Source organism: Crotalus tigris, unplaced genomic scaffold (assembly GCF_016545835.1).
Source record: "Crotalus tigris isolate CLP2741 ecotype Arizona unplaced genomic scaffold, ASM1654583v1 scf7180000024401.5802323, whole genome shotgun sequence".
NCBI classification, from domain to species: domain Eukaryota; kingdom Metazoa; phylum Chordata; class Lepidosauria; order Squamata; family Viperidae; genus Crotalus; species Crotalus tigris.
In genome coordinates this window covers 1,088,167-1,105,090 of record NW_024100569.1, presented here as the reverse complement: position 1 = coordinate 1,105,090, position 16,924 = coordinate 1,088,167, and the positions used below count along the sequence as shown (strand labels likewise).

The 16,924-nt window shown below is 36.0% G+C and overlaps 1 protein-coding gene across 3 annotated transcripts in view; it reads right to left on the bottom strand.

The window, feature by feature from the left end:
* Positions 1-5,964: 5,964 nt before the first annotated feature.
* Positions 5,965-16,924, bottom strand: part of NR5A2 (nuclear receptor subfamily 5 group A member 2) — a 119,042-nt gene continuing 108,082 nt past the window's right edge. For all 3 annotated transcript variants that reach the window (XM_039329568.1, XM_039329571.1, XM_039329570.1), the window contains exon 7: positions 5,965-10,746. In XM_039329568.1, the coding sequence (XP_039185502.1) occupies positions 10,499-10,746 (248 nt within the window). In that variant the 3' untranslated portion in view covers positions 5,965-10,498. The remainder of the gene's footprint in view (positions 10,747-16,924) is intronic.

The following is a 16,924-nucleotide window of genomic DNA, read 5'->3' as shown; positions in this document are numbered from 1 at the left end:
ACCATTATCCCATTAAAAAAGCCCCCAAACCTTCCATTTAACCATGTCCATTTGTCGGAGACTGCATGAATAATTCTTGCAGTATTCTTGGCACTTTCCAGGAGTGGTTTATCATTGCCTTCTTGAGTCACCCAGCTGGTTTTGTGCCTAAACTAGGACTAGAAGTCCTGGTCTCTCAGTTTATAGCATGATGCCTTAAACACTACATCAGTACTACAGGTAGTGCTTAACTTACGACAGTTCAAACAGCACTGGAAAAAGTGACTTATGACCATTTTTCACACTTACAATTGTTGCAGCATCCCCATGGTCATATGATGCAAAATTCAGATGCTTAGCAACTGACTCATATTTATGATTGGTTGCAGGGTCACCTTTTGCCATCTCCTGACAAGCAAAGTCAATGTGGAAGCCAGATTCACTTAACAATTGCAGTGATTCCCTTGACAATGGTGGCAAGAGAGGTCGTAAAATGAGGCAAAACTCAATTAAAAACTGTCTCAGTTAGCAATAGAAATTTTGGGCTCAATAGTGGTCTTAAGTCTAGTACCTGCACCCTCAGTAACCCATTACCTATCCTTTCATGTCAATGAGATTCTTCACCAGGAGGACTATGCATTTCACTAGGTCAAAGTTTCAACAGACCTGGCTTATGCAACCTTCTGTTCATACAGAAGAAGACAATGACTTCTAAATTGCTTCCATATTGTGAAGCACATGAACACCACAGCTTCAGATGTAGGCAGTATGTTCAAGAAAAAAGGAATTCTGTTTTGGAATGCTATTTTCATTCAATGGGTATAAAGAGACTTTTTGAACTTCATTCTGCAAAAAAGTAAGAGTGGAATAATTAATCATTCTAATGTCTTCTTCCTCAAAGTTGGATATGCCAAGTAAAACATATAATGTCAGATACAGACTAATAACTGTGACATGATATACAGCTCTTTAAAACATAGACACATATTTTTGCTAATATTTCAGCACAGTTGTAATACAGTTTGCTGTATTGTTTGTATTTCTCGGAGATGAAAAGAGAATCAGGTTAAACACAGTGTAAATGCATCTAATGAATGTTGTGCTTGAAGATTTTGTAAATTTTCTTTGTCTTTTCTCCATGTTATGTCAAAACAGAGTATCCGATAAGATGATTGAAAAGTTTAGGTCATCCGGATGAATGCTTTTAATCTGGGATATTGATACAGATTGTTTTTTGGACCATTTTATCCTCTAGTCCAATTCCTCCAATGATCTTATGAACAGAGTTGCGAGGTCAAAAAAGCAATTGATAGACATGTTTAATAACTCCAATATTAAACATGATTTTTTTTTGCTCTGTACCTCTTATTTCTTTATCCTAGTCCTACCTACATTTTGAGATATGTCTTAAAACTTGCAATCGGATGACCGTGAAGAAAGCTTCCTGCTCAGAGACCCAACAGAGTGGTGATGCTGATTGCTGGCAGATGCCCCGACAATGAAACTGCTTCTGGGGGCTTAGATTCAGATAGCAAGTTGGAGTTCCTGGCACCAGCCCCATCTGTCTATCTGGCAGTCTCTCTGGACAATTGTTTAGAAAGCTCAAGAAATGTCCTTGGCTCTGCCAGGGATTCATATTGCTAGGAGGTTATTTGAAACGTCTGAGATTGCTACCACTGTTCATTTATCTAGTCATTTCTTACTCCCTCCTACTGTTGGTCGTGTCCCATAGGGAAAACTGAGAATAGGCTTTTGAGTTATATTTACAATGGAACCTTAAGCATTTGTAATACACACACACTCTCTAAAGTAATCCTCCAGAAGTTCTTTCTCAGATAAGTGGATATCTGATTCCAAGCTTTAGACTGTGCATTGAGCATGATTTGTTTAATCAACCTTTAATAAATACACCATATGGTAATTCAGAAACTATGGCTTTACAAGCCATTATGATCTGATTCATAAACCATACAAAGTCCAAACTAAACAAACTATATTACAGTTCAGTTTAATGGTCCCTAACCTGTGTTTCACAAGCACACTGCAGGCCATTCCTGGGCCACTGGAAAGTAATGCAATCTCAGCTCATGTACTACTTATGCATCGTGAGCAACATTACATTATTATTCACACTGCAGTTTGATTTACAAATATCCAGGCATAATATAATAGTCTTTGAACTGTAGCCTGTTTTTGAGCAAGCATGCTGAATTATTACAACATAACTATTTTTTAAAAAATGACAATGTTATGTGGTGCACAGAGTCTCCAGAAACATTCAGTGTAAAATGTAAGTCTAATCTGGCCTCTGCAACCTCTCGTTCCAACTTTTTGACAGCTTCACATGATGTTGCAGGAAAAGGCTCCTAAAATAGGAACATAGGAAATTGCTTTAGTTAGACCATTAGTTCATACAACGTAATATTGTCTACATTGACAGTTGCTCCCCAGAATTTGGTTTAAGTTGTAGAAATGACACAACACAGGTCTTTTAATGACTGTCTTTTTTTTTTTTTTGCAAGGTGCCTGTGTGACCATGAGGAGCTTTGGACTCTTTGCAAGCATTTAAAAAATATTTAGTAGCAGAAAAGTCAGTATTTTTCAAAGTCTGAATTCAAATTACAGAGTTTTAAAAATATCTGAATTATAAATAATATAGTACAGCATAGATTCCTACCCTTATCACTGCTTTTTGTTTGTTTTCTGGTAAATGTACCAAGTCATTGATTGATTTTTGATTGATTCTGATTTGATTGATTAAAATGGCATCAAGTTGATGTCAATATTTAGTAACCACACAGATTTTCGCTAGAGATTTTCCCTAGACAATAATAATTACCCTTAATTCAGATTTTGCATTTTTGTCTTGTTTTTCTTTTAAAGGCAGCAATCTGTTCTTACCAGGAAAGATCCCCAAGGCATACTTCTTAATCTGACAAAATTAGAAATTAAACAGACCTGTTTTACAAATAGGGGCTGCTACATAGCTTCTAGAAGAGTTTGAGAATAGTTCTTAGGAGCTAGGAATTTGGAGAGAACAGCAAGGGAAGCCTCCTTGCAAACATGGTGTGATCTAAGTCTCATTTGTAATCCAGAGTTTATTTGGATCTATAATGGAGGAATGGATTTTGAAGATGGCGGAGTTTGCAGAAATGGCAACATTGACTAGTTCGAGCAGGGATAAAAGAACAGGTACCTTTATAATAGACTGGAAAACTTTAATGGACTATTTTTCTGAAAGTAAAAAAAATGAAATGGTGATTTTTGGATTTGTTGATTAAAAGAGACAGAAAATATGGGACAGAAAACACAGTCTGATGTACTCATAGAGAGGAAGGAGGAATAATAAATTGTTTTGTAACTGCTGTAAAAAAGATTGGAAGTAACTACTTTATATTTTTCTTCTTTATGTGTACTGTCTCTCGCACTTTTTTCTTAACTCTCCTTTATATATGGTTTTAAATTTAACCTTTATTCATGTAAAAGTCTTCAATGAAAATTAGATATGTAACCAGAGTTTATTTGGTATAACTGAAGAGGTAACAATTATGAAAGATGAGCTGCATAAACAACAGACACATTATTTATCTCTGATAGAAGAGAATGTAGTTCAGGGTTGAAATAAGGGGTCCTTAGTTCTCTCTGAGCTTGGTTTGTTTCCAAACTAGGTAACATCATCAGTGCTAGTAGGGAATGGGATTAACTCTAGCACCAATAATGTTATCTAGTTTGGGTAATGAAACAGCTCCAAGAAAACAACCAATGCAGAGAACACCAAGGATCTCACATTATTTAATCTGTTCTATAGATTGCATATTAGGTCTTCAATCTAGCAAAGGGAGAACTAAATGTTTGAATAACCTCCCATATTGAAAAGCACCTCCATAGGAATACATAAGTACACCTCTTCCTCCATATAAACATAAGAAAATGATGCTTTTGAGTTTCTGGTTTTTAAACTCAGAAACTTATGTACAAACGAGAACAATTTCCCTCTGTCAGTGGCTGAACCACAGTGCTTGTACCTTGTGAGCCTGTTGAATGTGAGTGTTGGCTCTGAGTCATGTTATGATATATTTGAAAAGGCAAAGATGGGACTTTAATTTCTTACTTTTTAAAGAAATTATAAAGGATTTTTTTATTGTAGTCATTATTGATCACAACAGTGTGAGGTCACAGTTGCCAGTTCTTTAGCTGTTGTTGGTCTTCATATGCATCTGAGTTCTTCCAAGAACTGAGGATGTCATAATGTATCTGGATTATTATGGTTTGTTGCAGTCAGCCAGATGTTTAGACTGGATTTGGCATGTTTATTCACCTAGTGAGTCCTTCCCAAGGACCTGGGATAGGCAGATATTGTCTGATGATATTTAAGGTATCATCACAGGATGTTAGCTGTTTCAAGCAAAGCTGCCTTTTCCATTTGACTGATGGGACTGATGGTGATTTTGTCAGTGTTAATGGTGTTCAAATGATGCTTCATATGCTTTGGGATTGCACCCAAGATACCTATTACTATTGGTGCTATCTTTTCTTTCTTTTGCTACAGTTGTTCTACTTCTATTATTACTCTGCTTAACATTGCCTGGGGGACAAATATGTACTGTAGCTCTCCAGATGCTGATTCAATTCCATGGTTGCTAATCACTACCAAGTTGGATTGTTGCAAACTATTTCCTCTCCAAGAAGTAAATTTCTGATAGCATTCATAAGTCTTTCTTGCCCAAATAGGTCTAACAGTAATGGTTCATTTTCTCTGTTCTAGTGACTACTGGCAAGGGCTTGACTACCAAATGGAAAGCTCCTAGGAAAATCAATCAAAATATGGCATAAAGCTTTTATATCTTTCTTCCTTCAATGAATTTATTTTCTTCTTTCCTAGAAAGAGAGAAAATATAAAGGGCAGTGGAATCAACACAAGCAAGTTATAACATCCCGTTCTGGACCTTAAGAGTCCATTAGTAGTATTAGAATCCTTGCACATGAAAGACCCTACTAGAAACAGTCAATGTTATAAGGTGGATCAGTATCAATCAATCAAAATGTATTTATGGTTCAAGAACAAACATGTTGATCAGTGTGAGAAAACCAGGTAAGTTAGAACTACTTGAGTCATATGCATCCAGCTTTCAATACTTAGTTCCTCTCCTGGTTTTGGTAAACTGTACTTTGCTGGCAAGAATCAAAAGACAAGGGAATAAGAACTTACCTTCTGATCTAAAATGTCTGATTGATGACTGGCATTGCTTGATTGATCAAAGCTGGCAATGGTCTGGTACGAAGGCACCAAGAGGATATTGCCAGGAATCAAATCAGCAACACATTTCTTTTCTGAGAACTCTAATCCAGCTTCTCCTTCTTTAACCGCTTTATAATAAATCAGCCCAAAAGCATTGGTCTACTTAGTCAAATTTGTTACTACTCTTGTCCAGAGGAGTTTTGTCAGTTTTACCATCTTAGGGACTTATGTTCAGGATATATATATTTCCTGAAGTTGGGTTATATATATATTCAAGTAAGAGCAGAAAACCCATGGATGTAAGATACGTGGTATATATACATGGCTAGAGAGGATGACAGATGTGAGAGTGGGCGAACAGAAATGGAGAGTGGTTGGATCCAAGAGGAAGGAAACAGAAACTTCGGAGGGCATCAACACAATAAAGAATGTGGACCTTTTAAGAAACCAGATGGAGAGACTGGATGGACCGGTAACCAGGTCAAGGAGCTGAGTGCAAAGCTGCCCGGCAGCATAAGAAGGACTCCCAGCAGTCTTGCATCATGCTCTGATGATGTCGGTAGTGTTGACTGATGAAAGACTTAGCTTTTAATTAAACAAGTTTTGTTTTTAGTATTATCTTGGTGTTTGGATTATTTTATAGCATATATATATATATATATATATATATATATATATATATATATATATATAATAGTTATTAATGTTTTAGTGATATCAGAAAAACAATTTTAAAGTAATCAGAATGGCCATATCAATATTTATTGAAATTCTGGAAATAAAAATCCATTAGTGTTGAGAAAATTCCTGGCAAGGACTGACATGAAACAACATGAACTTCACAGATACATTCAGAGAACAAGTAACTAACTGCACAGTTTAAAGAGTTGCATGGATTCAAATGCCAGGTAGCTGCAGAACATAATGGTAATACAAATATTCAGACACTACAGTTGTCTGATTACAAACACTGAAACAACAATAAGAAACCAGCCAAAGCAAAAACCTTTGCATTTTAGTCTGCTTTTACTAATATGTAATCAATAAAGCAACTGTAAGTTAACTGTCTTGTTACAAAGTGGTTAACAATTAAAATTTATTTTGCAAACTTGGGCAATCAGATGAATTCCTGGAATCTCAGATGTTGGCTAACCTGTGTGATAATTTATTTGTGACTTTGTTCAATAAATATTCTTGGCTCTTAACATCCACGTGAATGATCTGGTTGTGTCCACTGAAAATTGTGCTCTGTTAGTGGTTTTAGTTTGTTTTCAGCTTTAAAATGGTATCTGCCACGGTGTTTCGACAAAAAAAGTTAAAGATTTTACAAGACACCCATGTGAAAAGTTTGAATTAAATATTTTTCTAATTAGCCTTAAATACCACAGATGATTATTTGAATTTTTAAAGGAATCTTCCTTGTATTCATCGGAAATATAAAGAGAACTATTAACATAAGTTCCCTAAGATAGAGCTGTTAGTAGTTGCCACTGGAGAATTATAGGAGAATTCCAGAGTACTGGGCTTCATCAACTTTCTCAGCTTCACATCCCCACTTTAATGACATGTACAAGAATTCTAGGCTCTTTCTAATTAGAAAATAATTGTCAATATTACTTCAACCATATTAACGTATGTAGGGCATTAAAGATGGAGATATTTAAAACTTTTGAAAAATGAACACATTTGACTTTTTGGTACCAAGATAGTATATTAATAAAGTTTATTTAATATACCGTGGGCCTGGATACCAAGAAGTATGCAGCCAATAGCTTGGGCTTACCTTGTGAAACTTCTGTTTTTTGCTTTTTCTTTCAACAGTAGATTCTCAAATTTATCTTGAAGCCCCTTTAACCACTTTATAAGTTTTTATTTGGCATGAATATTCCAAAGTCCAACCTATTCATATCTGTAGAATGAACTGAATGAGCTGGGACTTGACTATTAGGCTACTACTTTGATTTCTACTTCTACTAATGTAGCCTCTCAGTACAACTGAATTATCCATCTTATTAATAGCAGGTAATTGCAGAAATAAGGTAGGAGTAACTATTTGTATCCAAGAAATATCCTTTTATATAAGCAAAGATGATTTCTCCTTTGTCTCTTCTGACTCCTCTCCATTAAAAGACTGGCATTTTAAAAACAACCAAATTCACATGGTGATAAAGTAGCCTAAAGCTAATACTACAGACATAAGTGTTGTCTTTGGTATATAATGTCCACTGCTTAAAAAAATATCCAGATAAGAGTGCACCTCTCTATGTTCACGTAAAACAAAGAGAAGTGCTAATCACAAAATTTACAATAAGATTTTAAATAAACAATGTTTAGGATTATGAAAATGTATAAACATTTAATCAAAAACCTGATTTTAAACTGAAAAGTCCTTTGAATGTCCCTGAACTATGAGTTGAAGACATGCTGTAATAAACATATATATTTGGTTTCTTTATTCTGCCTATATTTTTATATAAAGATGAAACTGAGGAACAATAAATTAGCATCACAATTGGCTACAATGGAAATGGTGTTATACAATATAAATAAACTATTTAAAAGCCAGCAATCGTCATGAAAACAAATGGACAAATAAACAAGGCTTGTGGATTAGAAGTTTGATACAATTTCTACAAGTGATTGTACAGCCAATAACCCAAACAGAAAAATAAAGTAATTAACATATATGAGATTCCCCTTTTGATTTTAGTGTCTCACGACATACAGTAATTAAGTACTGGTAAAGCTAGTTACCAATCTAGAAAGCAACATTAAGGAAATCATGGTTTTGCAATATTATCATGGGATTTCTCCCTCCCCCAGGACCTCACAAATGTAAACACAATAAAGTTTATTTTCTTCAAAACTGTAAAGTATTAATACTTCCACCCTAAACATATTCGATCCACATTTGTACAGTTACCATTCAAAATTCTGAAATAAGGCAAAGCTTTCATTATGGTGGCACATTTCATAATACTGATAACTTCATGTTGGATAGAATTATTTGTCCTTCTCTGATATTTGTTCTGCAGCGGACTTTGGTTTTACATAGATTTGGCAGTATCGCTCTTCATTTAGCACACCAAAGATTTTTGCTTTAATTCTTGTTTTTAAAATGTGTTTTCATTTCCAAACGATGCAGATTTTTCAGACTACCACTAATAAGAACCAATTGCTGGATTTCATCAGTTGATCTATTTGTATCAATAGGACTAGTTACTGACTTTCAAAACTTTTTGACCCCAAAGTAAGATAAAGCTGAAGAACTTGGTTTTCTGAATGGGTAAAGTGAGAGATTCTTAGTTATCTAGGTCATAGTTGCTTCAACGGTACCTTTTTCTTTGAAAGGCAACTGGGCTGTTTTTTCCTTGAGGAAGAAGAAACATTTTGGATAAGAAGCGAAATGTTTTCTTCTTCTTCCTCAAGTAAAAAACAGTCCAGTTGCCTTGCGAAGAAACAAGCACTTTTGAGGACAAGATAATATTATGGTACTTGGTGTATTGTGCCTCCTCGCATAAGGGAAGTTCTGGACCTTTCAAAAATACATCAAGAATGTGAGATTAAAAAGGAGACATAGAGATCTGGATAGGCAATCAAAGCAGAATGAAGGAATTAGTTTATAGTGAAGGCATAAATGGATACCTGTTGGGACCAAATTCTGACAAAAGTGTGTTAAAGCCAAACATTGGCTGGACTAGCTCAGAAGCCATGACTAGCTTCTGCAACTATCATCCTCAATCATCTTCCAGTTCTCAATGTTTCAGAAGGTTCTGGGTGTTTTAAATTTCTCATTTAAATGCCTCTGTTTCCTATTCCTCCCACAAACGTTTACTGAAATTTAACATTGTGCCTCTTCCATTGCCAAGAGTTAAGGTTTGAGGACCTGGCAAAATAAGAGTCCCAGGAAAAAATTGGAAGATGGTTTTCTTAAATCTGAAAATGCCTTTATCGGATACTTATTCCCCCCACCCCAGCTCCAGTTCTGATTATCTGGTTTTAGATATGAATTCAGACTACTGTCTAGTATGGCCATCTAGACACCTTTAATTTTTTGCTCCGTAGGCCAAATGGGAAAACTAGGATGCAAGGGCTACAATAATGATCTGAAGACTCCAAAGTTATGCTAGCCTGCTCTTGACGTGCATGTGCACATGGTTCATGAGGAACCTCTAACTGAGGGATACGTGGGAAAAGGAAGAAATCACAATGAAGACAAGACAGTGGGATATTAATTGAATTCATTAATCTGGAATTCTCTCAAATCCAGGTACTAGATTGGAGTTCAAGCAAAAAGATGCTACTGCTTGATGTTTTATTTTAGGCTGTGGTTAAAGAGTAGCCATAACCTGATCTGGCACTAAAAGCTTTGAGAAGTCATTCCAATAATATTGAATTTGAGCCTGGAATTAAAGTCCACTATCAATTGCTTTGGAGCAGCTTTCTTCCCAAATTTGACCAGTGGTAGAAGAGAGAGATACTGCCTGGCTGAACAACAAGAACCCAATGACAAAAGTAACCTTAGAAAATATTAAGAATGTCACACCAATTTTATGAATAAAATTTTCTTCTCATAATAATAATAATAATTTTTCTCATATTTGATATCTGCAGGTTGGACTCCCAGACAGACAAAAATCCAGGCTGTATTTATTTGCTTGCTTGCGACACTATTCTGTATGCATGTGTGAGTGTGTGGCTCACTCCAGATTTTTAATGTAGTGTAGATATACAGATTCCTCTTGGAAGGAGAAGTAAGAACTCAGTCTTTGGAAAGACGACACAGGGAAACTGCAGTCTTGCATCCTTTACAGTGTTTTCAGTCTTGCTAACCAATGAAGGGTTGTAGTGCATGCAGATCCCCTTGATCTGTTAGCTGAATAACACAGATAAAACTTGCTGCTAAATGTATTCATAGTGGTCACTGGTAAAGTTTAAAAGTATAAGCATTGTTCTTTCCATTTTTATTTATTTATTTATTCTTTTACCTTTATCGACATGGAGGTTGGTAGCCTTTCCGCTGGCAAATCTCTTTTTATTCGAGTGATAAAAGTCCTATACAAGTTCCTTCGGGGAAACGGTGTAGCATTTCATTCACAGTTGGCAATGAAAATACCCTGATACATCACTTATTTACTATTAAGTATTTTGATTATTATAACATTTTTTTTTTATTTTGCAAAGTTTCTTTAAACCGAGTTATTTCAATTAGTGTCACTCGGAGAACTTTTAGAGTATTTTTCTTTCCGGAAAAGCAGGAGCTGTATCAAAGGCTATCATTTATGCTCTCTTTGCATGCAGCATTTCAATGAGAAGGTTATTACATGGCACATCCCCGTTCAGGTGTTTATAGTAGAGGTACTCTTCGGCCTGCATGCTGATTGCCCGGATTTCTGGGAGTCTCAGCAGAAGCTGCCCAAATTTGTCTGTTTGCTGTGGATAGTTGCACATGGTATAGTCCAGCAAAGCAGCGTTCACTTGCTCTTGAACACCTTCTACCAGCTGGAAGTTCTCCAGGTTTTTGACATCTGAATAAAAAAATAAATATAAAATAAGATTACGAACATGGTAATAATCATGGTGTTTAAACAGGTAGCCCTCAACTTACAACAGTTCATATAGCGACCATTGAAAGTTACATCAGCAGTGGAAAAAAAGTGACTTAGGACCATTTTCACACTTAGGATCATTGCAGCAGCTCCGTGGTCATGTGATCAAAATTCGAATGCTTGGCAACTGGTTCATATTTATGACGGTTGCAGTGTCCTCGGGTCATGTGATCAACTTTTACGACCTCCTGACAAGCAAAGTCAATGGGGAAGCCAGATTCACTTCACAATCGTGTTACTAACTTAACAACTACAGTGATTCACTTAACAACTGTGGCAAAAAAGGTCGTAAAATGGGGCAAAATTCACTTAACAAATGTTCAACTTAACAAATGTTGGGTTCAGTTGTGATTGTAAGTTAGGGACCACCTGTACTTAATTATTAAAATGGTATTTCACTAATATGTTTTCCTCAGCATAAACAAATGTTTTCCATGCCCCTGAATATTAGTTGAATCCCTCTGCCAAGTTTTCTGAAGACTAAAAGTATGAACAAACCTCACCAAGTCTAACTTTGGAATGTCATGTTGAAATTCTGCATAAAGCTTAGATTGTTGAGACATCAATGGATTTTGTACAAGGTCATCTCTTTCTTTTCCATGTATCTTGTGGAGAAAAAGGTTGAAGATGCCTAACATTCAGAATTGTAATATATAGTTGGCAAATGAGTCCCCTGAGAGGAAGGCGTACCTTTAACCCAATATATTACACAATTCATATAATTCTGTATTAATTCTTCTGATCCAAGGTGAAATCTGTGTCCAGGGCATACTGTAGTTAATTCTAATAAAAAATGACAGGCTTCTTGTTTCTTTTTTGACATTTTTCTAAATTATTCTGAAAGACTTTGACTTGTCCATCCTGATGCTAATGAGCCATCTGGAACATTCCAGTGATTGCCAAAACAACCTGCCTGACCCACAAATGAGTGTGTGCGTGTCAGTTTCTGAATCTTTCTCCCTACTGGATGGTTGTAAATACTTCAGACTCAGAATCTAACATAGTTTGCAAATATTTTCATTTATTATATTTATTCCTCTACTTCACTATCAACTACTCTAAATTCTTGGTACAAAGCGATGCCCAACAAAGCTTTTTCCTTACAAGCTTACGGCTCTTCTAAACTGTCTTCAGTCCAGAATTTCTTATAGTAACCTGAAATAGAATTCTGGAGCTCACTCAGGCATAATCTTTGTCTAATAAAAGTTATGCCAGCCAGAATACCAAGACTGGCATTTTCACCTATATGCTTAATTTCTTTGGAACAAAAACCTCTTTCAATTTTCCTTTTAGACTCAGCACTGTCTCCTTTACTGTCTCTGTCCATGAAATGACAGGTAAATCCAACCTTTAATAACATTTTAGTAGAGGGAAAGCAAGAGTTGGTTTGATGTAGTAGTTTATGCACCAGGCTAGAAATCAGAAGACTGTGAGTTATAGCTCTGTCTTAGACCTGGAAGTCAGTTAGGTAATTTTGGCCCAGTTACTCTCTCTTAGCCCTAGAAAGGAGGCAGTGGCAAACCACTTCTGAAAATATTAAGAAAACTTCAAGGACTAGAGCAGACAATGCTAACTTGCAGACATAAAATAATAATAAAAAAATACGATTGAAACATTTTTATACATCTGCAGGATTGTACAGATCCATGTAAATAAATAAATAAATAAATAAATAAATAAATAAATAAATAAATAAGTAAGCAGGTATTAATTGTTTGACTGTGTGCTAAAGAAAGTCACTTTGGACAAGTCTCCTTATTTGGGTTGTCAGGGTTAGGGTTACCCAAAAAAAATCAAATATTTTTCCATTGCATGTGAATTCTTGTGAATGTTCGCCAGTTTCTTCCTCAAATCAATAGAACCGTATTTCTTTTATTACTGTATGTGCTGATTGTACAACATGATGCATTCATAAATTTAACAGCCAATCCCTATGTGCACTTCAGCCCACAGCAAAATCCTTCAAAACAATGAAATCTGCATGTATATAGATGGCACATCTAGAAGGGTCCTTCATTTGTAAAGTATTCCAGCCCTTGAAGGTCATGTTACTAAACTTCAGGCAAAACTCTATAGCTATTGGTAATAAAGGCAAAATCAACTCTAAGGGGAAAAAGTAACCTCTTATCCTAGACTGATCATGCACTCAAATACTTGATGAGCACTCAATTGCAGTGACTCATGATCCTATTTTATATTGGAATTCATCTGTAATTTTGCACTGAAAAATATGTGGCTTTTCTTTTTTTAAAAAAATGCCTTCTGCTTTTTTTCTTTTTTCTAAAAAAGCAACATAATGAAAACAACAGTTTAGTAAGACTCACTGAAAGGAAAATATTGAATAAACTGTGTTTCTGAAAGAACACTTAATGGCTCTTACCCAGATTACCTTTAACCCAAAACTCATACTAAGATTAGTTATTAAACTACTTGAATACTCTAACTTTAACCCTGCTATGCCTTAAATTGTAGATTAACTGATCTTAATTAAACAGTGTGATTATGTGATAAAGAGTAACAAATTTGGACACACGCAAAAATACTTGTTTAACTGAGGCTTTAAAATGTCAAAGCTGCAAAGAGCTTTGATTTATTTACAGAAAATGATTCACCTTCTGGAAGAAAAATGTGAAAACATAATGGTAGTCTTGGGGAAATACAATGCATTGCCAATAGGACTCTTTTGGTGTCAGCACTGCCAGGAAATCAAATCTGTTACTTTAACAAAGTAATCTTTGAAACTTAAAGCTTTTTTTTTTTCAGCATCCAAGTGCTTGGTAAATGGAGGCAGAGAACTGAGAATTCATGAGTTATGTATAATCTAAGAAATCAGCATTTCAAGTTCTGAAAAGCTTGTGACAAAAAAAGGGGGGAAATACTGTCTTTCTTGCTGTACGCACTTTCAATTCAAAGTACAAGAAAGGGGAAAATAGTATCAACCTCTTATCTCTTCCACTTTATTCACTCAGGGACTAATTACTGATTTTTAATATGAAACTGTCTTACTGAATGTTCACAGTGGGACACATCTCTTTTCCCCTCCTTACAGGAAAGTAAACCCTGAAGTCTTGTAGAATATATTGTATTTTTGCAAACTCTTGCAATAGTATTTTTTGTCAAACACAGAATATATCCGTTCTATAATTTACTTCTAAAGATCAGGGTTTTTTTAAAAAACAAAAATTAAAATGCCATTCTCAGTTATGCATTCACTCTAAAAGTCTGTCAGCATCTCCTTAAAAACTCCTATTTCTGACAGTTTATCCCTTTCTCACCAAATAAAGATGCTCAGCTCAAAGTCTGCATATTAAATAAGACTAGAAAAAGAATATGATCCCATTTTTTTTTTTTGTAAAAACACAATAGGTCTTAGCCTTCAGAGAAGAAAAATATTTAGGTTTCACAGAAGCTTCCTTTCCTCATATTTGAAGCGCTGAAATTCAGTGCAGAATTAATTGATAGAAAACTCATGTAGTTTGCAAATTCTGAAAAGGGAAATTAAAAGTGAATGGCAAGTTATAGTTTGAAAAGTGGCTGCTGTGCAAAAGTTGATAAGAAAAATAACTATACTTATTGTACAATTTAGATATCTGACTGCTATTGTCAAGGAACCTAAGGTTATCCATACTCACTTATGTTGGTTTATAGTTGAAATGCTAATGGCCTCTAAGAAATTGATGTCTTGTTTTATATCATTATTTAGAAGGTTGCCACCATCTTCTTAAAAGATTGGCACAACTTAAAAAAGCTAAATTAAAATCAGGGGGAAAAATGCCTGTTAACAAAGCACAAGGCTAAAACAAGCATTAAAAAAAAAACTTGAGGAAAAAAAGGTTTCAAATTTCCTCTTAAACTACAATAAGGAGAAGACTTGTTTCTAATTGAAGGAGTTGGTTGCTTACTATGGGCTCTGCCAAAGGAAAGTAGAAATTACCATTGACGCAACATGAACCTATACTGAAGGCCAGTTTGATGTAGTGGCTAAGAGATTATGAGTTCTAATTTCACCTTAGATACAAAGATAGACTGACCTTGGGCCAGTCACTCTCTTTCAGCCCTTAGGAAGGAGACAATGGCAAGTCAATTCATGGAAAATCTTGTCAAGAAATGGCAGTCTCATGTGACCACACCAACTCAAAGGTATAAACATATATACATGCATGTCCTGCTAATGAGCCAAGAATGTGGGGTGGACCATATAGTAACATATGAACCTGTAAAGCTTTTATGAACATAAAGAATTGGTGGTGGAGGGCAACTGTGAAGCTGTTTCAACATGGGGAAGTGTGGAACCTCAAATAAATCCTATTCAACTACATTGCTGCCACATTCTGGACCATTTGCAATTTCTAGATTCTTTAAGAATTGTTCTATGCTCTTCTCAGTCTTAGAATATCAGCAAATGAATAACCAGTTCTGAGCTCTGAGGTTACCAACACATGACTATTCAGCACATAAAGGTCAAACCCAGACCTCTTTTGGGGTAAGGACATCTCTGTTTTATCAACCAAATTGATAAAAACACTTTACTACTGATATTACATGGTCAAAATATAGCCAAATATTTCAGAACAACACCTTCATAAAGGATGTTTTGGTGTAATCTGGTCTTTCCTTTGACAGCAAGAGCACAACAAACAAACAAACAAACAAAACAAAAAACCAACCGCCCCACTATGATTATGTATAATATTTGCATGGATAACTCATGCACATTGATGCAGATTTAGAGAATATTTAAATATTCACACCATGATATGATACTCAGTCAGCTTGCTGTCCAAATACAATTTTTGATGTGCAGCTTCAAGGGCCCCACTCTTCCTACTAAGCACCTTTAAAATTGTAAAGGCCCTAAATGTAGGGCATTTGCTTCAAATAGAGTTTGGTCCTCTGGAAACTGGGACACACCGTTCTCCTGTATGTTGCTGTTGTTGTTCCTATGAGATAGTTCCCACATAAAGGAGTGGAAAGTTGACACAAATGAACAACTTTCATATAGGTTGGTTATACTTCAGATACAGGTGTATTATGATGGGAATAGGGACTGGGATTGCCATTGCTAAGTGATGCAGGCATAAAGTGTAATGTCAGGTAATCACATCACCTCATGATGGCAATCCTGGGCAATCCCAATTGCCATTGTAACCCCAAGATTTGCAGGTAATTAAGCGGGAAAAGTGAGAATCTCAGGGAAGGAGTGCAGGGGAAAGTGCAGGCAGGGCCTGGGAAGCCCAACAGAGGCCTCATGTGAGTTATGGGAGGGCCCGGTGAGGGAGAGCTGGTGCGGGCCTTGTGTGAGTTGCAGGGGGCCTGATACTAACTCTGTGCCAGTTGTGAGAGGCTGGGGGAGGTTCTGGGAGGGCAGGTGCGACTGAGCATGGATGTGATATCTGTATGCTATGATTGGAGAAAAACTAAGACAACTTACTGGAGTGTCCTTCCCTTCTGGCTTCCCCACTGATGTTGCGAGAAGCTAGTAGGAAAGGTTGTAAATGATGATCATGTGACCATAGCTCCCTGCCACAACATAATTGCTGGCCAGGCACCTGAGCACTCAGATCATGATCTTGTGATTGTGAGGGGTGCTATGATGACTGGAATTTCAAGGACTGGTTGTATGTCCATTTTTTTCAGCAGCGACATAATTTAGAGAATGAGTCAAGGACTAGACTCAAATAACCAAAGAATCATAAGACTGAAAGGGACCTTGGAGGTCTTCTAGTCCAACTCACTTCCCAAGGCAGGAGACCTTACACTATCCCAGACAAATGGTTGTCCAATATTTTCTTGAAAACCTCCAACTATAGAGAACCCACCATTTTGGGAGGCAAGCTGTTCCACCGATCGACTATTTGTAATGCATCACATATAAAATGTATATATTGCCTCTTATGGACTGTGTACCATTAATTAACTGCTTCAAAGGATATCTTCTAGTTCAGCAGATGTCAAAGTGTGATCTTTCAGGAAGTCCGCAAAGTCAATAATGTTAAAATTATTCCATTTAATTTGTAGTATCATAAATATTCATAGATATAATCTGCAACAAAAATATTCTATGACCGATGAGCTCCTAAAACCCTTATGAGATACC